Genomic DNA, 23,835 nt, shown 5'->3' on the forward strand with positions numbered 1-23,835 from the left:
CCTGATAGTTATACTTTGTCTCTGTTTAGTAGTTAATTTTTAAAGACATTGTAAGTACTCTATTGGCTCTTAATGAGTAATCTTGCATAGCAATTAGAATGAGGGGAAATATTCATACTGGTATGTACTAAAAAGTGGCCATTATTGCTGATAAATGCAATATATGAGATAAAATTATTTTAAGCATATCTTAAAAGAGCTAACAAAATTTACATTTACTTCCCCTAATTCATGCATGTGTTGGATTTTTTTAAAAAGGACAGCGTAAAATATTCCACATAGGAAATCATTTAGAACTATAACACATCTTGGTATTTTCAATTTTTTAGTGGTATTTAGATTAATTTACCCAGTGTCATATGTTTACAAATTTGTTGAACTAGAATCTAAATCCATATTTATTTGACCCAAAGTCGGAGCATTTAACTACTGCCTCCTAATTTATGGACTCTTCAAAGTGAATCTTTGTCATTAGCCATGGCATATTCTGCTTAATACTTTTCGTTTAACTAGTGTAATTCTAACTACTATGTTGAAATGATTTCTGGAGAATAAAGAGGTCAGCTCTTTGACATTTCATATCAAAGTTGTCCATATCAGCATGCATTTACTCAGCATGAAATGAAGACATGGAGAGAGACATTTAGGTAAGTTTGACTCATGTAAATAATGAAATGAACATGTCATACATATGTCCATTTTCTACAATTTGCTTTCTTTGATTAAAGACAGTCCCAGGGTGTGCATTCTCACTGGGACAAAGAGAGATGGAAGCTAAAATTAGCTATGTGGAAAATTAATTTGAAAACTATCAAGCACCAAACCAATGCGAGCAACTATTTTTCTATTAAAAGACAGTTCTAAATATTTTATTTGATTAGTCATGTGATAATAACAGTAATTAAATTCTACAGACATGCATTTTATCTATGAAGGTCAAAGTTATTTGCCAAGTTATTTTGGGTTAGAATCATGCCCTGAATAGATTCATCTTTGTGCTTATGTGGCTATCTGAATATTTTATATATATTAAAGAAAAACCTCATTCTGTTTTTATTCAGAAGCTAGATAGTAGCATTTTTAAAAGTCAATCAAAGAATTTGTATGCATATATGCATAACCCATGGACTCAGACAATAGGATGATGAAGGCCAGGGGTGGGGGTTAAGGGCGGGCTAGAAGGGGTCAATGGGGAAAAAAGGGAAAGTATATAATACTTTCAACAATAAAGATTTTTTAAAAAATCAATATTTCTTTTTCTAAGGTCCTATGGAAAAAGACATGCAGGTTATGATTATTACAGTAGCTTTCTTAAATATGTTTTACATACTCACAACTGTAAACCTACTTTTGTCCACCTCTGTATACGTCATGCATCTAGGAATAGTGAAACCTTCCTTAATCAGAACCAAATGAACTAATTGAAAAATTCTCACCAGTGGCTATATGAGACCATAGTGGACCATTGTAAGAAAAGCCAGGACTATAATGATCAGTATGTGGTTGGTGCTGTAGCCTTAAACTTTTAATATGTTGGCATGTGTTATATATGTTAGCCTTATCCCAATTATATTAATTTTTCAAGTTGTATATTTCCATTGAGTTATGCTTTTATCCCTATCCTCTCTTCACTCTAATCTTTTTAAAGAGTTGTATATACTAGTTATTCGCATTTTCCAAACTCCTATTCACTCATTTTTAAATTATTTTTTATTGTTGACAGTATTATGGATGTCCCCTAATTCCCTCCCATAAAGGGATACCTCAATCTAGTTAGTTGATATATACCATTTTATGCTATATTATACATATCATATTTGTTTTCATATACAATTTTATTATAGTTATTTCTAGGTTAATTGGATAACCTATGGATAATTAATTTTAACAATTTCCTAAGGATGGACAACTTATTTATTTCTTGTTTCTCTCTTATGTAAACAATACTGCAATAAATATCCTCCTTAGGCTAAAACATGTGTTTCTATAGGGTACACACTGATAAGTGTAATTGCTAGGCTATAAGGCATATGAATTTTACATTTTAATAAAAATTCAATATTACCCTCTGAGGAGACATATAAAATTCCATGACAGCATATGATGTAATTTTTATAGCTTGCCCAACACTTAATATTTACATTTAAAAAAATTCTTTGCCAAATGAATGAAATATTATATCTCATTTTTGGTTATTTGAAACATTTTAGATATGAAATATGATGTACAGAGTGTGTACAAAATGAGAAGCACTGCTCACTAATTTATCACACAGTAACAGCTCATATAACTAGCACACAGCCAAAACAGTGTACATTGTCAGCATCTCAGAAGCACCTCTCATGTCACCTACCAAAAACTGCACTCTCTGCAACCCCAGATTGTCTTTGCTTTTCTTAATAGTGTTAAAATGAAGCAAACATCCTGAAGCATTTAGTATAGTTTTGACCATTTTGTAATACTTATGCAAATGTAATAGTTCAGTCTACATTATTCTGCATCTGGTCCCTTACATTCACCATTATGTTTGTGGAATTTATCCATGTTATTGCACATAGCTGTAAAAATAGTTAATTTTTGTTTATTCTATGGCACTGTGCAGGTTATTGAATGTTCTATTGCTATCTATATAAATAACATTTTTGAAAATTTTCCACCTTAATTAGATTCTTCTTCTTAATAGATTAGTCTAATCCATTTTTTAGTCTAATACACGTTTTCTTTGTTTAGTGGTATATATGGACTCATTCCTGCTATCCTATTTTGTGTTTTCTATTCACTGTGATTATATATATATATATATATAATGTATTTACTTTTATTCCCACTTCTCCTTTCTTTGTTCCTTCAAGTTTTTAATCCACTAAAAGTCTCTTTCTTGGCAAAGTTAGGAAATAGTTATTATATTTTTAAAAACGTGTTTACCTGTTTTTTTTTTAATCTTTATTGTTCAAAGTATTATATATATATACTAGAGGCCTGGTGCACAAAAAATCATGTACTCGGGGGTCTCTCAGCCCAGCCTGCATGCTCTCACAATCCGGGACGCCTCGGGTAGGGTCCAGTCCCATCGCAGCATGGCTCCGGTACCTGGAGCCTGCAGGCCCGGGGTAGGGACTAAGATTCCCAGATCCCAGCATGGCTCTGGTTCCCCAGAGCCTGTGGGCGGGGAGGAGGGACCCAGAGACCAGTCATGGCTCCAGTTCCCTGGGCCTGGGGCCCAGAGCTCCCTGTTGACACAGCACCCCAGCCTGGGCTCATAGCTCCCTCCCAAGGGGGCATGCGGGGAAGGGAGCTCTGGGCCATGGCTGGGGTACAGTGAAACTCTGGGTCTCCCATGATGGGGGTGTGGCCGGCCTTCAAACCTGAGGCCCAGAGCTCCCTGTCTCCACCTCGCTGGTCGGGACCCAGGACTGACTCCTGCCATGCCGGCTGGGACCCTAGCCTGGTGTTCAGTCATCTGTCTGGTCGTTTAGGTCAAGATGGCCTCTGGATTTTTATTTATTAGGATATAAAAAGTTTTTATTCGGCATTGACCCCCTTTTTCCCCCCATTGACCCCTTCTAGCCAGCCCCACCCCCGCCCCAGGCCTTTACCACACTATTATCTATGTCCATGGGTTATGCATATATGCATACAAGTTTTTTGGTTGATCTCTTCCCACTCACCCTCACCTTCCCCCTGAAATTCTAAATGTTTGGGGCAGACCTTTACAGACTCCATATTAAAATTAAAGTCTTCAGAATGATCTTCTGATAATTCAAATATGATCATATCTTCACATACATTCACATAACACAAATACACACACATAGACACGCACACATATTCTTCTTCCTGATTAAGATTCTTCAATGACTGTCTTAATCTTTTGGGGCTGCTAGAAAAATGACCACAAACGAGGTGGTTTTAAACAACAAAAGCTTATTTCTCACATTTCTCAGTCCTGGATGCCTGACATCAGGGTGCCAGCATGTTCAGGTTCATAGTAAATGGCCTCTGCCTAGTTACATGTGAACCCCCCCCCCATTTTTTTTTTTACTGTGTCCTCACATTGTGGAAAGAGAGCAAGCTAGCTCCTCAGCCCCTTCTTATAAGGGGCACTAATTCCATTTATGAGGTCTCCACCCTCATGGCCTAATTACTTCCGAAAGGCCCCACCTCTAAATACCATCACATTGGGATTATGATTTCAAGGTATGAATGGAGGGGCGGGGGCAGTATGAACATTCAGTCCCTTGCAATGAATTTCCTTGGCAATTAGGCAAAAAAAAATTAATACATCCAACTAGGTTGTACTTGGGCTGCTTTTTGTCAAGCTTTTAAGCTTAACTGGGCATCACTCTCTCCTTCATCTCGCTGCCCTTAAGCAATACTATATTTTTTTGTGCTAAGTCTCAATGCCTTTCCTCCCTCCATCAGGCTCCTCCACAAAGTGATCTATGAGTATAAAGTATGTTCTCATGTCCTGCTTCCCCTCTACCTCTACCTCCATCCTCTTTCCCCTGCTTAGTTAGCATCAATTCTTACTTCAGAACTCATTGAAAGTATCAGCTCTTCAAGGCTAAGTCCCCTGACATTCCCATCAAACATGAGTCACCCAGTCTTCCTGAAAATGATTACTGTTTTTTTCATGAACATCTTTGCATTCAAAATCCCAGTGCCTTTCCTGGTAATGGAACTTTGAAGAAACTCAATTTGTATCAGGTGAATGAATTTAGATATTTTATTGTTAGTCCTCAGGAGAAACTTAATGGCTCAATTATGGCAGCATTTTATATATCTAGCTTAGAGCTGATGAATCTTGAAGAAAACAAAAAGGACCCAGCTTATTTAAGGTATTCAAAGGTAAGGATCTTGGGTTCTCTTGTCAAAGTCAGTTTATCCTTTTCTTATTCATCTGCAATTTTAATACAGTTATTTATCTAGTTTTCAAGTCTACAGCATTAAATACCAAAAATTCCAGTGGAATAATTTATTATACAGATGGTCACTCTTATAGTACCATGCTTTGGGTCCAGGTAATGCAGAATAAAACAGTTAGGTTACAGGAATGTTTCATATCAAAATATACCAGTATACCAAAATATTCCTGCTGCCTTAGCCCCAAATAATCACATGTTCTTTTGTTAGAGTTGTGCTTTACTTTGCTGAGCTCATCTGCAAACACTAGGAGCAATAAATTCTGTCAGTGGATAATGAAAGTTCAACATTCTCCCAGTCGGAATGAGGAACTGCAAGAGCAATAATTCTTAGCCCTGGTCCCTAGACACTATATCACTAAAAATCACAGGGAAAATGAAAATGATTGATACATGTTTATATTCATGACACACATTCACACTAGCTGGCTAACTAGGCTGCATATTCAATTTGCTTTAAAAACCAACCAACCATTGTGGTTGATCATAAAAGAGCATAAGAGTTTGTAAACCAAAGTACAGAATCATGCATTCAAATAAGATTCAAAGTTATCAAATTGAATAGTCGTCATTTTAGTCATGTTACAGTCTTTAAAAACATGACTATATTGTGTATAGTACACAAATGTACACACAGGAAAGGTTCACTCTTAAAGAAAGGCTTTGGATTCTAGTCAAAGGAGATGAACTAGGTGATCAGATTGGAGAAATGTACTTGGTACAAAAATGATGTGTGCTAATGCTTTCCCACCCTTTATATGGCTTACACTCAAGTAACATTGGAGCTTATGTGCTAGAACTACTAAAATATTAATAAAATCAATAATATTAGAGTGTGTAGCATCTTCATGTGATGATTTTTTTTAAAAAAACATTTTGTTTTTAGCAGATTATTTAACCTCTGGGACCAGAGTTTCTTCCGTTACAAAATCTGCTGTCAAAATGTAGGGTTGTGATAAAGACTGATTGAGATAATATGTGAATGATATTATAAACTATCTAAAGTCCTGACTTAAAAATTACTTTAGTATATATTATACCATGTAAATATATGCTAACTTTTCTCTATTTATAAACTAACACATAATAAATATAATTAGTTACCTTATCCTTGGAGGATGGAGTAGAAAAAGTAAAACCAATAAAATGAGTAGGGATAAGACTCAAAAAGTCAGGAATGGGAAGGATAAAGACACCAGCATTTGTATTTCCATAAGTTTAACTGAAATCTGAAAATATATTAACTTCTTGTAGGTCCTCCGAAGTATAGTATACACATATTCCAGAGTAAACGATCACTTATATTTTAAACAAGACAGCTCTATTGTACATCAATTCAAGTTGAAAATGCAGCTTTGAAGAGGTCGTCTATAGATAACACTGTTCCATTTGAAAAATGCTGTGATTTTGATACAATGAAGCAAAGAAAAAAAAAGAAAGAAAAGAAAAGCATTTTCTGAGGGCGATAAGGTATTTTTCCATTGCTTTGCAACCCAGTAAATTTTAAACAAATAGTCTTGACCTTTACACAATAATGATCAGTCCAAAGTAATTTATATTTCTAGGTCATAGCATATAAAAAGGAGAAACATGATGAGCATTGAGGAACCTTATATTTTAATATTAGCCCCTTTCACAGTTGGTGTTGCTCAGGGCTGAATTCGTATGCTGCCGTGGTTATGGGCAGAGTTGAGCACAAACACAGGAAGAAAAGACAGTTCCCCCCTGAAGTAATTTCATGGACACCAAAATGCCCTCCTGACCCTAAATATGTATTTTACCACATGCAACTCATGCAGTCTTTCATTTAATATAAAAATATCGATGCCTCCTTTTTAAATCACAAAAGTATATTAAAAGATATATGAAACACATAACACTATCTATTGAACAGTACAAGGAAATGACATTTATAATAAATTTTCTAGAATTTCAGAAAGGAAAATGACCTCTCTGAGTTAGAGAAGTCTCAAAAAGCACTAGATACATAATACTGGAGCTGACCCTGCAGTAACTCTAGGGTTAGTAGAGGGAAAGGGGAGGTGTTCATGGGTGTGGAGTAAGGAGTGAGCAGATAAAAGGAACAAATTCATATCAGTAGAGTTGAATGTAACGTTCTTAAATTAGGCCTAAGAATAGTTCGTTTTCAGGATTAAAAACTCATTGCCTGGTTTTAATTTATGTTATTTTTCTTTACCAAAAATTCTTAATCTAGATTTGTTTGAGATACAATAAAATAAGAACTGGGGGAAGATTATGCAATTTATGCCCCCATATCCACCCCCACCCTCCATTCTTTTCTTATCCCACTCTGGTCCCTCTTTCATTCCACAGCCTGAGGGACTTATCTGTCTCTAGGTTTGTATTGCACTTGAGTAAGAACACTGGCTGGCACCTTTGGTTGTATTATGCGACTCTTGCCCGCCTCACTGATCTCATGCTACATCCTGCCCCACTCTATTCCTTGCTCATCATTCTCTAGTCAACATCAACTTTATGCTATGCCTTGAGCACACCAAGCTTGAGGCTGACCCTGGTATAACCCACAAGTTGTTTCATCCACCCATAGACTCTTTCACCTAATTCCCTTGGCTGAATCCTTTTCATCATTCAATTATCATCTCAAATGTCTTCTCTTAAGAATCTAGCCCTCTACCTTTATACAATTTCCTGCATAATACTTATCAATATCTGCTGTTTTTCTTGGACATATATTTTGTTTCATTGTTTATTAAAGGAATGGAACTAGGATTTATCTGTCTCAATCCCCAGCACTTAGAATATTATATTGGGAACACCTATTGCTTGAAAAGCAATTGATTGTTCTACCACCTTTCTCACCAAATTATGTAAAGTTGAACATGTGGAAACTTCTTAAGGACAGCACAATTACCCATGCATATTTTTTTTCTATTTAATTCTTATAAAACTTCACCACAGCCTAGAGCTCTGGTATGTGTGCCTGTGGGTGCATTATGAAATTAAAAAAAACCTAACGTTCTTCAATTAAACTGCTAGTGTACCCATAAGAAATACAGAACCAAGCTGCCCAATGGGTATTCTTCCTTTGTGAAATAGAAATACAGCCTGTGACTTCCACTGAAACTCTAACCATTTTTAAAAGAAACACTTTTATTTTATTTTCAAGAGTTTGTGATTATTATTAATGATTCCAACCTAACAAATTGTTGCAGAGAAATGCAATAGTTTTCTTTTTAGACTATGCATGAGCTGGAAAAAATGTCAATTAAATTGAGATGATGTGAAAGGCAGAAAAAAACAGAACTTAATTTTCATATTATGACTGAATGTTCAAGGAATAAAAAATTTGCAAAGTTCAATCAAGTTATGAGAGGCAGCAAAAACAATGAAATATGATGGTGAGAACACAATAAGGTACCTCTTCAATTTCCTCATTATAATGTCATTTTTACATTAACGCTCTTCTATTGGAAGACTAAAGCTGAATTCAAGTTCAACAGCAATTGCTCATTATGAGAATTTCCCTACAAATCTGCAGTGTTTTATTCAGAGACTAGGGATGAAGGCTGTGGAGTACAAGTTTAGAGTATGATAAATATTCAATATTGATTGGTTGAAAGGTTTGGTCTAAGTAGTAATGGGAAATATTTGCTGATGCACATTTTTGACAATTAATGACACTCACAAATGGGAAACAATTCCTAAACTGCGGTGGATATGATTGTTTTCTGAAACAAATGAACAAGCCTATTTTATACTGAGTGAAACCCCTTGACAACAGCTGGGCGAGTTAATTGAGTCTGGTGGTGGGAATAAGGCAAACATGACAGAGTGGGTAAAACTGGACAATTTCCAACATGCTCATTAATCACGTGACTAATCTGAAAATGAATGCAGCATGCAAATTAAAGGTGAAAGTGACTTCCTGGTTTGGAGAGATACCAGCATGTGAAATTGTGTGGATTCTTAACACTGCATTAGGCAGGGGCCTGAGATGTGTCAATGTCATGCTTTAATTAGAATACAGTGGTAGGTGGAACATGCTTGAGAATTAAACATACATTTCCATAAAATTTAGTCTGGTTAAAATGGAATCCAGTGATGCAGAGAAGCACTTCTGAAATTGTCTTTAATAAGACTATGCAAATATTCGAACTGTTTAAAGAACTAGGGAAGGGTTCTGAGCATATTCCAGCTGCCTAATTTCTCTAAACTCCATCAATAACCAGCTTTATGTTTTCTGACACTTCTCTTTTGCTACTCCATTTATACTGAAAGTGGAAACGTTTTAACTATTTAAGGACATCTGCTTTTTCCCATCCCTGCATAGATTGTGTGAGAATGCATAAGAAAAACTCTGAAATGCAAATTCTGTTTGAACCATTTTGTCTCAAATGACCTATCCATGTAGTCAGTTAGATCCACATTAAAAAATATAGCTGACATTTTCTTGCATTTATTTTCATTCTTTGAAAATAGAAACAATATTACATTATTTAAAACATTGTTAAATATTTTAACCAAAATTTTTACTAGTTACACATGGGGAATTGAAATGTGTTAGACTTTATTTAAAATATATTTTTATTGATTTCAGAGAGGAAGGGAGAGGAAGAGAGAGATAAATATCAATGATGAGCGATAATCATTGATCAGCGGCCTCCTAACACCACCTCAAACCCAGTATTGCCTTGTCCTTCCCTGTGTAAATCACCGCCTATCAATATATCACCCAGAGTGGTATCTCACTACAATAAATGAAATATTTCACTTTCAGCCTGATTAGTAGAGACTCTGAGGGTTTCTTAACTCCTGCTTCTAAGTAAATGCAGCTATCCCATCTTCCTGCTATAGCCAAAAGGGTTTGAACAGTTTTTGTGAATACCTTACTTTGTTGACTCATATTGGGATCCTTATTTTTTTAAAATTTATTGATTGATTTTAAAGAGAGAAGAAGAGAGAGAGAGGGAGAAACATCAATTTGTTGTTCTACTTATTTATACATGCATTGGTTAATTCTTGTATTTGCCCTGACTGGGGATCAAACCCACAACCTGGAGTATTTGGCTTAACCAACCGAGCTACCTGACCAGGGCTGGGATCCTAATTAATAGAAATATGTTCAGATATTTTATAATAACCAATAGTTTGAATTTAATGTTCTCATAGTGTCCACAGGCATTAAAGAGGGGAGAAAAATAGCATCTTCAGAAAATTACATCAATCTCTAGGGAGCGTTGTCCCGTCATAAACAGTCCATTGTACAACCCTGTCAAAGACCTTTTGCATACCAATGTCTTTTAATCTATTCACTATCATTCTCTATTTTTAATAATCTTCCTACATAAATATGTATCATTCCATGCCTTCATTAAAACCATTAATAAGAATGGAAAACACATTGTGAGAAATGACAGGGTCTATAGTAAACTATTAGAAAACTTCCTACGTACTGAAACAATTTACTGTTTACCATTCTGGATGGAGTATTTCAAACACTTACTAATTCCTCTGACAATATTTGATTCCACCTTATGCTTCTCCATTTTGTTAACTGAGATTGCAATTCAAACACCTATCAAACCCCATTTGCTTGCATAGTGATAGTTCAAAATGCCATTCATATGTTTTCTGGAAGGACATCATTAATCAGATTTGCACTCCATTGGAGTAACTACATATTCTTTTCAAATCTAATTATATATTTTATGATTTTATTTTTTCTTTACAAATGATAGTTTTATCTTTTGATTCTCAATACAATTATCATCCTAAAAAAGAAGTAAGAAGTGAAGGAATTTTGATGTTTTTCCCATTTATCAGCATTACACACTCCTTTTGTCACCTTCTTTTGCCAATCTTAACAACTCTAAAGATTGAGAGAAATGAAATTAAAGCCTAAGTCTCTTGATAAAAAAAAATCCCCAAGGTCCCCATGGGCTAAGTACCGTGCCATATCCAATTTTACTCCTAAATAACTATATAATTATCTGAGCCATCTCTGTTTTTGGAACTCCTTCTTAATTTTCCAAGTTGAACTGTTTGACTCCATTTCTTCAATGGAAACAGCCTCTCCTGCCTCATGGATGTCTCAATACTTCCCTAGCTGCAAGTATATGGGATATGCACACTTGTATATAAATACATTACTTGCACTCTCTCTTGTCTCACAACCAGGAGCTATGATTTTTACAACTCCATGCAGTTTCTTTAACATTAGAGTTTAAAGAAACGGGATCCTCTGGTGTTGTACATTATATAAAATATGCTTATTAGTGTTGGATTTTTTTAAGTCCTCACCTGAGGATATGTTTTCACTGATTTTAAAGAGAGAGGAAGACAGAGAGAGAGAAAGATTGATGTGAGAGAGAAACATTGATTGGTTACCTCCCATATGGGCACAACAGGGGATCAAACCCACAATCCTTTGGTGTATGGGATGATGCTTCAAACAACTGAGATACCCAACCAAGGCCAAAATATTTTTTGAACGAGTAACTGGGATACAAGATTGACATCACCAACTGTTTCTCTCTGGCATAAAAGTGTGGAACAAAGTGATTGCTCAGACGGGTAATAACTTTAGTTTTGTTTGTTTTGTGTGGTTCTTTTTTTTTTTGGCTTTTCAAACATTCACTTTTTTCCAAAATTCAATCATAACATTGAATATAAGAGGAAAGGGATGAGAAGAGACAGGAAAAAGAGACACACATCTGGAAGTACCTGCTGATAGCACCTAACCAGTTAGGGGGAGACAGGTGCCAGTCACACAGCCTCCAGATGTGGCAGATATCTTCTGCATTTCATGCCTGAGAAGGGAGAGAAAAACTGAAGCATAAACTATGCACCCTAAAATCAATTGGCAGCTGTGTGCCCTTGTCTTCTGCTCCACTGAGTTGCTCTGAAACACCAGGCTGTTCCCAGTGAGTGGTGGAAAGGTAAATGGGGACCAGGTGTTTGAAGGTGGCACATAGACTATAAATGAGAACTGCTGCTGTGGACAAGAAAGGAAAAAACTAAGGAGAATCATGGTGTAAAAGCCGGTAAGAAGGAGGAGGGATCAGTGCTAGCTAGATTTGGGGAAATTCTTCTCATTAAAAGAGCCAGGCTGGTAGGTGGCCAAGTTCAAGTTCTCTTTAAAATGATGTGGCAATCACTTCTCCAGGAAGATTTGAAGGTGCCCCAAAATAGAAAGAATTTGGGCATCCATCATTCACATAACCTCCAGTGGATAGAGAGAAGTGAATTCTGAGGATACCACTCTGAACCAGGTCAAAATTAAACAAGTTGCACTGATCAAGCAATTGCTGTCATTACTGCCACTGGGAATGATGTTTGCCACGCTTTACTATCCTCCCATACATTCCAGTTCCATGACACTGGGATCCGCATTTTGAATCAAGGATTTCATTGAATATATCTGCTAGGCAAGTCTTAGGTCAAAGGCCTGTAACCGCTCTAACTGGTTTGGCTCCGTGGATAGAGCATCGGCCTGTGAACTGAAAGGTCCCAGGTTCGATTCCAGTCAAGGGCATGTACCTTGGTTGTGGGCACATCCCCAGTAGGGGGTATGCAGGAGGCAGCTCATCGATGTTTCTCTCTCATTGATGTTTCTAACTCTCTATCCTTCTCCCTTCCTCTCTGTAAAAAATCAATAAAAAATATATATATTTTTAAAAAGGCCTGTAACCTTGTAGCAAAGAAGGCTAGAAAAGGGACTGGCTGCTTCTATGTCAATCATAGGAATGTAGGGCTTAAAAGATACTGGCTGTCCACTAACTGCTTTTCCTCTCATACTAAATGTGGTTTCATGAAAGATTCTGCTCTGTATTATTTATATCTAAGCATTAATATAAGTGTGGCCCAGATTTTGGAGTTATGTATTCATTCAGTTCAATTAAAAAACAGCATCTAAACTTCAAAGTAATCCTCTTTACTCATGTGATTATTAGTCTTTGAAAAATAACCAGCATAGCAAAAAAAAAAAGAACAGCTTTTGGTCTAACAGACCTAGTGTAGTCTTCCAACCACCTCTTACTCTTATTAAATTCATATTTAAATTGGGCATAATAAAAGCACAATATGCTAATTAGACTGGACATCCTTCCAGACATCCTTCCGGATGACCTTCTGGACAAAGCCAGAGCTGCGAGGGAAGCCCAGGTCCTGGGTGCCAGAGGGAAGCCGGTGCTGGCAGCCGAGAGAAGGAAGGCCTACCCTTGCACGGGTTTTGTGCATTGGGCCTCTAGTTGAAATATATGTAATGTCTTGTGTGACAAATAAGCTGAAAGAATTGAGCAGAGTACCAGACAGTCAGAGAAGGTAAACTGAATTTATTGACCACCTATTATATGCCTGTCAGAATGCTAGACAATGCACACACAATGAATAAGGCTCCGTGCTTTCAAATAGCTGAGACCAAATAATAATAATAATTATTATAATTAGAAGAAGAAGAAGAAGAAGAAGAAGAAGAAGAAGAAGAAGGAGGAGGAGAGGAGGAGGAGGAGGAGGAGGAGGAGGAGGAGGAGGAGGAGGAGGAGGAGGAGGAGGAGGAAATGGTTAAAATGCTTTAATAGAGCTCTGTGCAGAAGTACAGGAAGGGGATAAAGTTTCTCTCTGGACTAGTAGAGGAAGACTCCATAGGGAAGTGTGATGGTTAATTTCATGTGTCAACTTGATTGGGCCATGGGAAGCCCAGGCATTTGGTCAAACATTATTCTGGGTATGTCTGTGAGGGTGTTTCTGGATGAGATTAACATTTGATAGTAGACCGAGTGAAGCAGATTGCCCGTCCTAATGTGGGTAGTCCTCATTCAATGGCTTTAGAACCTGAGTAGAATAAAAAGTCTGAGCGAGAGGGAACTTTGCCTGCCTGATTGATTAGGCTGGTACAAGGGTCCTCTTCTGCACTTGGACTGTAAATTATACCATCAGCTACCCTGGGTCTCCAGTGTCCATAGTTATGTAAGCCAATTTCTTACGCTCAATCAATCAGTCAATCAATCTTACATATCAAGATGCAATTTAAATGCATAATTAATATTTTATGAAATACTGGTTCTGTTTCCCTTGTAAATTATAATTTACAATATAATTAGGTATGTCATTCATTTGTATTTTTAATTCATTTCCGGTCTTCTCCAATCCAGGATTGCCCTAGCTAGTCTGGTTTAGTGGATAGAGCATTGGCCTGCAGACGAAGGGTCCTGGATTCAATTTCGGCCAAGGGCACATAGCTCAGTTGTAGGCTTGATCCCTACCCCTGGTCAGGGCTCATGTGGGAGGCAACCAACTGATGTGTCTCATTGATGTTTCTCTCTCTCTGTCTCTCCCCGTTGTTCCACTCTCTCTAAAAATCAGTGTAAAAATATCCTTGGGTGAGGATTAAAAAAAAGAAGGCTGTGGATGGCTGTGAAAAAAATATATTCCTTTTGTATTTTGAGGCTATGGACTCAATGATTGCAATAATCAATCCTCTGTCTAGCTCTGTCTTGGCCAGTACAGTAACCCTGGACCACATGAGGCTGTGGTGCACTTGCCATGTGACTTGCCCAAATTAAGATGTATCGTAAGCACAAAAAGCACAGAGGCTTTCACAACTTCATATAAGAAAAAGAATGTAAGATATTACATTAATATTTTTGTATGCTGCTCACACATTCAAATGTTATTTTAGAAAAATTTAGTTAAATAACATGTTAAAATTATTTTTTTCCATTTTGTTTACTGCTTTAATGTGGCTATCAGAACGTGTAAATTGCATATGTGGCCTCTATCACATGACCATTACACAGTACTGCTACTACAGGGAGCATGGTAGGACCTGGTAACTTCTTTGAAATACAGAATCCCAGCCCCAGACATACTGAAACAGTGCCCTTTAACAAGATCCCCAGGAGATTTGTATGTGCAGGAAAAATTGTGAAGCACTTACTCTAGCCCATCACCCTAAGCATACACCCCTTTTTTTCTTCATCCATAGAGGAAATTTCATTTCTGCAACCTGATTTCTAGAGAGACTGACAAAGTGAGGATTATCCGTCTTCAAAAAAAGGCAAGCCTAGAATTCTAGATATCATTATTCTCTGTGTCCAATTTATCTTTAGTATATACATAGGGTTCAGTTGTTAAAATGCCATGCTCAGCAAGCCTGGGACACACAACTTCATTTTATCAGGTTTGAGAAGGAAGCAGCACGAAGCATTTGCTCCTGTGCATACATTGCTCTTCAGCAGGCTGCTGCCAAAATTCACGGTCCATTCTGGCCCCCAGGTGCCCTCCTGCCTCCTGCAGCTCCTCTGTTCACCTGGTCCTCCCCATCTCTGGGCCTATAGCAGTTCGCAGTGTTTTCCCTTTCCCTTCAGTTCTGCTTTTATCTTCTCTGCTGATCATCCCCTCGGGCTCTGCTTCCTGTTTCTCTCATGACAGCTAATTTTGTGCAAAAGTAATCTGAGAGTAAGGTGTTTGTGCTTGATAATAGCTTAATATTTTACCCCTCCTGTAGTTTTATTGCATTTTAATAGGGAGTGCCTGGAAATAAAATGGCTTATCGTAACTAGAGAGAATAAAACAGAAGGGGTGGAATTTGGGGCACCCAGCCAGACCAAGGTATTTTGGACAAGAGGGTCCTGTGGTATCATTCTGTTTTCCATTCCTATAAACCATATTCTCAACACTGTCGGAAATCACTCAATATGAACTAAATATCTAGAAGTTGTCATGATGTGAGATAATTGATACAGGCTAGAAGACAAAATGGAAATCATTGAAAACATAGTTACATTATGGGTTAATTTCATGCAAATATTGTGTCACCATAAAATATGAACAATTAGAGAACTGGAACTGGGTAGTTCCCCCCCCCCTTTTTTATAATTGAGTAACTGAGAAAATCCCAATTTTAAAATGTTTTTAAGTAGGAAAAGTCTATTACATATATAGAAAAGTATACCAAATAATGATTTATCACAAGGAAATATCTAAGTAATCTCTGTCCTGGTTAAGAAAGTATTTTCCAATAAATATTGCTTAGTCTGGATATTTATCTTTTAATTCTATATGAATGGAAACCTACAATGTATATTATTTTAGGTCTAGCTTCTTTCACGCAACATTATATTTCTAAGTTTCATCCATTTGTAGTGTGCTGTAGTTATCTAAATTTCATAGCAGAAACTATCCACTGCATGAATAATACGCTAGGTTTTTTGCAAGACTTCTATGAAATCTTTATCTATTCACCAGCCTCCAACTCCAAGTGCACTTTGTTATGCCTCCTTTGTGGCCTCATTCATGGAAAAGGGCCACATCTTATTGAATTTTATATCACTAGTACTTAATGTTATTTTTTTAGAAACATATTAGAAACCAAATAAAGATTTTATAAATATCAAAGAGTAAGTGAAAATAGCATGCTTTTTTACAAGTTGTGTGAAATTGAGCAAATTATATAACCTCTCCAAGCTTCAATTCCTCCTCTGTAAATGAAGGTGGGGATAGTTCCTTCATAGGGTTATTATGAGAATTACTAGTAAATGATGTAATGGAATGTTAAAAAAAAACACATATATTTTTACCATGCCAGTACAGTGTCAGTGCTCAGTAAATGATAGTAATAAAGTTATAACTTAAAAAAGAACACACCAATCTCTTGCTCACTTTTCATTGGAAATGGCCTCCTCCCCTGCTCCACCATCCTGCCTGAGGGGCTATCGATTGGGGCCGTGCTTCCTCCCGGCTCCCTTAGTGTCTGGGAGCCAGGGGGCAGCTCGGCCGCCACTGCTGGTCGCCATCTGCGGGGGTGTTTGGCGGGGTGATCAAGCCCCCACTCACACCTGCCTTGGCCTGGCACCGCCCGCTCACCTGCTCCACCATCCCCCACAGTTCTGCTCTAGTTGGGGCCCATCAGGGCGGCAGGCCTCCACTGCTGCCCACTGCCAGCGCCCTGTTGCTGATGCCTGCCATGTTCCTTGATGCCCCCTGGTGGTCAGCGCTCATCATGGCGAGTGGTTGAACTCCTGGTCAAAGGACCACCCAAAGGGACAATTTGCATATTAGGATTTTATTATACAGGATCAGTATTTAAGAAGTCTTACCACTCCAGACAATGAAGGTATTTTCCTACAGTATCTTCTAGAAGCATTATTGTTTTACTTTGCATGTTTATATTTATAACCTGGCTAGCATTTATTTTACTATATCCTGTGAGGTAGTAGTCAAGTTCCATTATTTTTAATGTTTATATCTGATTGACAGCCCTCTTTCTTGAAAATACTTTGTTTTTCCTACTGCCCTGAATGCCAATTCTGCCATCTAAAAAAGGGTTCTTTAATGTATGGGTTCCCTGTTCTGTCAACTTATTTTTCTATCCTTGTGCCAATATCACATTGTCTTAATTGCTGCAAATTAAGAGTAAGCCTTGATACATAGAAGAGCTTATTGTTCTATTTTGAGATTGTCTCAACTATTTTGGACTCTTCTCATTTCCATATTAATTTAGAATTAGTTGGTGGATCTCCACTGTTCCCCCAAATCTGTTTGGAATATATTTATTGTCAATTAGGGGAAATTAAAATCATTAAAATATTGAATCTTCTAATCCATAATCATGGCAAACACTTCCACTTATTTATATCATTTTTAATGTTTCTCATAAAGTCTTACAGCTTCTTAAGTAGAAGTCTTGCAAACTTTTTAAAAGATTCATTCTTTGAAATTTGATTTTGTTATGATAATGAATACCATTAAATATCTTCATTTCTTATCTTTTTTGTTGCTCATATATAGAAAAATTGTTTTTGCTCTGTTGATTTTGTTCCCAGAAAACTTAATATATTCATTTATTCAATTTGCTAATTTATGTCTGGAATCTTTGACATTTTATACATACCCAAAAGATATTTTCTATGAATAACATTTTCTCTTTATCAAGTTTATTCACATCAGGCATATTCTTGCCTAACTGAACAGGTTAGAACCACCAGTATAATGTGAATGAAAGTATTTATAATGAGTATTTATTATTATCTTGTATCTAACCTCAGAGGAAGTGATTTTAGTATTTAATGTTCATTTTAGGTTTTGTTTAAGTAACCAGTGTTAGATTCTGTGCCTATCAGAGTGTGAAGCATAGATTACACACTCAAATACCTATTGACATCATTATTGATAAATATACTGATATATTAGATTTGTATCAGTGCTGATTCAGCCATGATTTAACTTTTTGTTCCAGTGAAAGTGTCCAGTACAGTATGTTCCAAAATGCTTACACACACACACACACACACACACACACACAATTAAGATAATTCATTTAAGTAATTCTTTTACAATGTTCTTATATATTATTCAAGCCTTTATATTTTATTGTCCTTTATAAAATAAATGACTAATATCTTAGAGATATATACTAGCTTCACTGTATATACTGTATACAGTGTATATACTGTATACAGTATATACAGTGAGCTAGGCATGTGTCTTCACTGTAATACTAATTATCACACATTTTAGATATTCTGGTAAGGCATATAAGAAGTATTAAATTATCTTTATGATTTTTAAAACATCATCTAGTGAAAGTTCAATGACCATCTAATATTTTCTCTCAGATACATATTGTGGTTTTAAGTTATCCTAATTTCATATTTACAACTAAATTATTTTAAAGTTATTTAAATACATATGCTTGTTCTACAATGGAGTTAAATAAATTATTTTAAGTAAATTTTCCAGAACACCTTAAGTTTTTTTTAATTAAATTAAAATTCCATATTTTTGATAATTATTGAAAACATCCTGCCAAATCCTCTATGATTTACTTGGGAAGAAAGCATTCCCACATGGGTAAATATAAATAGCAGAAGTAATTTAGATTCAATATAATTTCATGGTTAATTTGAAGCAATATACATTTTTTAAATTACAACATAACATGCTTAGAGTTTGAATTGTGTGGGTTTTTTTTATTTTATTTTAAGCACCATGATATTTGCAACTTTTGTTGATCTTCTAAAGCTCCTATGCATTGACTAGCATGTACTCTTATCTCCATCTTGCAAAAAAGATCAAGTGTCTGGCCAATCATAATTTCAATATTTAGAGATGATTTTGAGGCTTGAATACAAGTCTTTGATTATTACTTCTGGTAAAATACTGCTGGAGAGGGAGAGTGAAGACACATGCCAAGCGAAGGAATAGTCTCAAATCAAACATTTTTGTAAAAATGAATTTTACAGTGCTAGATGCCTCCAAGAAAGTGGCCCCATTGGGCTTTTCTGTGCAAACAATATAGTAGGCAGTTGCTGCCATTTCTGCCTGATAAAGCTTTGTGTACAGTTGGCCTCTTGCTTGGGAAGATAAATGAGCTCACTTCAGGGTTGGGTCTATAAGCAGATGATTGAATTTCAGGGAGGTGTTTATATGCATTCAAGAGGAGTATTTCTGTCACTGCATTTCTGCATGGGAGGTCACAAAGGGAGTGGATGGATGGAAACAGAAAGGAAGATTGTTTATTGGGAGGAAATGAAAGGGATTAGTTTCTGTGGAGGCCAGGCAGGTGACCTAGATTCACAACACCAGGATGTGTACTCTGATGGATACTTTTTAAAAGAGAGAAAGAAATCTTGGATATAGGGCCTGGCTTAATTTCTAGCCAATTCACATCGAGTCTTTTTGAAGGGTTTTTCTAATCCCAGGAGAAGCTTTTATTTGACATATTTTCATGTGCTGGGTTTATCTAGGTCTCAGATAATCACACAGTGAAGTTCTCATATGGATTACTCAGCATGATCCTGGCCTCAGCAGGCTCTTTTTGGGGGCCTTTGAGTTGAAATGAGCAAAAATGAAATCTGAAAGACTTACATGTGATCCTCAGGTCACAGAGCCCTTTCCAAAGTAACTATTCATATTTCCCTATGAAATTGAAAAACAACCCTATGCATCTCCAAAAAATATTGCAAGTAATTCCACAAGATTTCTCTTTTGTAAGAGGAAGATCAGTGAGAATATACAGGGCAGTGTAATAAAAAATAGAGAGACTGTGTGGTTGCCTGTACACTGAATGGTTTTAGGATGGCTGAGAGTTGCTAAAAACACACTAGATTTACCTCCTTGCAAGTTGTATTTCCCACAATTTCAGCTTCTTAGAGCACAATTATAAGGAATAAATTTCCTTGAAGGTAAGCTATATGTCCTGCACATTTTTAGATCTTCACATTCCACTGCATATATGTGTATCTTCCATTATGATTCTACTAGAGGCCTGGTGCACAAAATTCATGCATTGGGGCGTGGGGTGTCCCTCAGCCCAGCCTGCACCCTCTCCAATCTGGGAACCCTCAGGGGATGTCCGACTGCTGGTTTAGGCTCGATCCCAGGGATCAGAACTAAACCGGCAGTTGGACATCCCTCTCACAATCCAGGACTGCTGGCTCCCAACCGCTTGCCTGCCTGCCTGCCTGATTGCCCCTAACCGCTTCTGCCTGCCAGCCAGATCACCCCCTAATCACTCCCCTGCCAGCCTGATCGACCCCTAACTGCTCTCCTGCTAGCCCAATCACCCCCAACTGTCCTCCCCTGTTGGCCCAGTCACCCCTAACTATCCTCCCCTTCTGGACCGGTCACCCCTTACTGCCCTTCCCTGCAGGCCTGGTCCCCCCCAACTGCCCTCCCTTGTAGGCCTGTTTGCCCCCAACTGCCCTCCCCTGCTGGCCTGATTGGCCACAACTGCCCTCCCTTGCCAGCCATCTTGTGGCTGTGGGCACTTCCATCTTTGAAAGTGAGGCAGTTAATTAGCTTGCCAGCCATCTTGTGGCTGTGGGCACTTCCATCTTTGAAAGTGAGGCAGTTAATTAGAATATTCCCTCCTTATTGGCTGTGGGCACTGCCATCTTTGAGGGAAGGCAGTCAATTAGCATATTCCCTCCTTATTGGCTGTGGGCGCCACCATCTTTGTGACAGTGTGAGGGTCAATTAGCATATCCCCCCTTTTATTAGATAGGATAAGTTTCTTGAGAGTGGAGACCATGATACTGTGTGTGTGTGTGTGTGTGTGTGTGTATTTATTTGTGTCTGTATGTGTTCTTACCTTCAGCAGCTAGCAGAAATCTAATTCTGGGGGGAGAAGTTCAGTTTCATGCATTGAAAAAGTGCCTCCTGTGGTTGACCATCACTACTTTCTAAATCAAAAGGTTGTGAAAATAATAATTTATGTATTTGCATTTCAAAATCAATAGTATAAATAATTACTGAATTGTGTCAAAATTCAATGCTGTTCTAAATATTTTTGTGGTGATTCAGTTTGCTATTTACTTATACTATAATTGGTGAATAAAATAATACAGAAATTGTAGGCTGACTCTATGAGTTTGTGAGTTCAAGACTGAGAAGTTTCAACCATGTTTCACAAATGATGATATACTCACTGTAGGTATTTGAACAGGCTGAAATATATAGGATGGGATTGGCATGAATGAGGAAATAAATGGATTAATAAAGTAAGATTCTCAGCTCTCACTCCAGAGCTTCAGACCCAGATATTCACTGTTTTCACTGAAATGATACACAGATATGGCAAAGTACAGAAGCAAATACATTGATTTTTTGTAGTTTTCATGTACAAGTCTTCACCTCAGTCATTGTAAATGGAATCATTTTCTTAATTTTATTTTATGTTCATTCCTAATGTTTAGATATACAACTGATTTTTGTGTGTTGACTTTGTAGCCTGAAACTTTGCTAAATTTTTTTAGAAGTTCTATTGTGTGTGTGTGTGTGTGTGTGTGTGTGTGTGTTGAGAGAGAGAGAGAGAGAGAGAGAGAGAGAGAGAGAGAGAGAAATCTTATAATTTTAAAAATTGGGGCATTAAGCACATTCACAATACTCTGCAATCATCACCATTATCTATTTCCAGAACTTTTTCATCTTCCCAAACAGAAATCTTGTACTCCTTAAACAATAACTTCCCATTCACCCCTATTATCAGCCCCTGAATTCTTTAGAAACCATGAGATTTCTACATGTAAGATCATGTTATCTGCTAACAGAAAATGGATGCATTTTATTTACTTTTCTTGCCATATTGGTCTAGCTAAAACTTCTAGTACTATGTTAAATAACAATGGTTAAAGCAGTTTTGTTCCTGATCTTTGGGAAAAGCTTTTAGACTTTCACACTGAGTTTAATGTCAGCATACAAACTTGTGGTGCATGCATTTATTCCATTAACTGGTTCTCTAGGGAACATCACCAGGATACCTCAGATCATGAGATTTTCCTGACAAAGGAGAAATATACTTTATTTTACTTTAAGCAGAAAGTCCCTTTCTTATATTTTATGGGTTGTATCCTTCTCACTCTATGTACTCTACTTGACTGGAGTATCTGAATCTTTTACTTAGTAACCCATTTTTTTCTTTTAAAATTGAATTTATTGGAGTGACATTGGTTAAAAAATTATAAAGGTTTCAGGTGCACAATTTTACAACAAATCATCTGTACACTGCATTGTATGTTCACCATCCCAAGTCAACCACCATTTATCCCCCTTATACTCTCCTCCACCTGCCTCCACTCCCTCCTCCTCAGCAATCACCACACTGTTGTTCATGTCCATGAATTTTTTATCTTTTTTTCCTTTTTGGCTCAATCCTTGCACCACCCCTCCCAACTATCCTCTACAGCCGTCAGCCTGCTCACTATTTATAAATCTGTCTTTATTTTGCTTGTTAGTTCATTTTGTTCATTAAATTCCACATATGAGTGAAATGTATGATACTTGTCTTTCTCTGACTGGTTTATTTCACTTAGCATAATGCTCTCCAGGTACATGCATGTTGTCACAAAGGGTAAGATTTCCTTTTTTATGGCTGAGTAGTATTCCATTCTGTAAATCACAGCTTTTATCACAGCTTTTAAAGCAGTATGGAGTTTCCTCAAAAAATTAAAAATGGAACTGTCTTATGACCCACAATTCCACTTATGGTAATTTATCTGAAGAAACCTGAAGCATTAATTCAAAAGAATATACACACCCCTATGTTCATTCCTGCATTATTTACAATAGCCAAGATTTGGAACCAGCTCAAGTGTTCATCAGGAGATTAGTAACCTATTTAGAAAGTTTTTTTTCTTCTTAAGTCTAAAAACTAAATATGTCTTTTCTGTTAATTTCAATACAAACTTTGTCTTGTGTTTTGTTTTGTTTTCAGAAGATGCTTATAAGACCCAGGTTAGGATTGACAATGAGCCAGCTTATTTGGACATCTTGGACACTGCTGGTCAGGTAGGTAATCTTCTTAGATCTCTCCAATCTCTGAGGCCCATTTAAGCTTTAAGCTCAAATGCATTTACTACAAAGAAGATGAGCTTAATTATTTAAACAGATAAGAACAAATGTTCAACAGCAATGAATTAAATAAGAAAAAAATATTACAGGAAAATGTGACTCATTGGCCACCAGAATATTTCAAGATTCCCTTAATTTTCTCAATATAAGAATATAAGAGTAGATGTGATATTGCTAGTGAGATTATAAAGTAGTTTATTATTCTTCCTCAGATGTGCTCAGAACTATGTCTGAGGCCCTAATCTTATGATGGCTTTTATTAGAGAATTTTAATTGAATATAAAGAAGGATGGTCTGGCAAATATACTCATGCAACCAAGGCTAGGCAGACAGTTCAATGGAATAAGTAACATAACCAAGATTTAGCATAATCTGACACATTATTTTAAAAATCTATAGATAGGAACAAGGAGAAAGAGAACTATGAGGAAGAGGAAGAGACAATAATTGGTATGATATAAAAATAAAGATAGAACTAAAATACTACACAGCAGTTATAAATGAAATTTGAGAAAGGAATCAGAATTAAAGTATTTCAAAGCCTTGCAGTATTTTGGAGGAGAATAGACATTTTTTTAAC

General features: G+C 36.7%; 1 protein-coding gene across 1 annotated transcript in view; it reads left to right on the forward strand.

The window, feature by feature from the left end:
• The window catches only part of RIT2 (Ras like without CAAX 2), a 237,705-nt gene that overhangs the window by 64,563 nt on the left and 149,307 nt on the right, over positions 1-23,835 (forward strand). The window contains exon 3 of the mRNA XM_023750812.1: positions 23,119-23,192. Coding sequence (XP_023606580.1) covers positions 23,119-23,192 — 74 coding nt within the window. The remainder of the gene's footprint in view (positions 1-23,118; positions 23,193-23,835) is intronic.

Source organism: Myotis lucifugus, unplaced genomic scaffold, assembly GCF_000147115.1.
Source record: "Myotis lucifugus unplaced genomic scaffold, Myoluc2.0 scaffold_16, whole genome shotgun sequence".
NCBI classification, from domain to species: Eukaryota; Metazoa; Chordata; class Mammalia; order Chiroptera; family Vespertilionidae; genus Myotis; species Myotis lucifugus.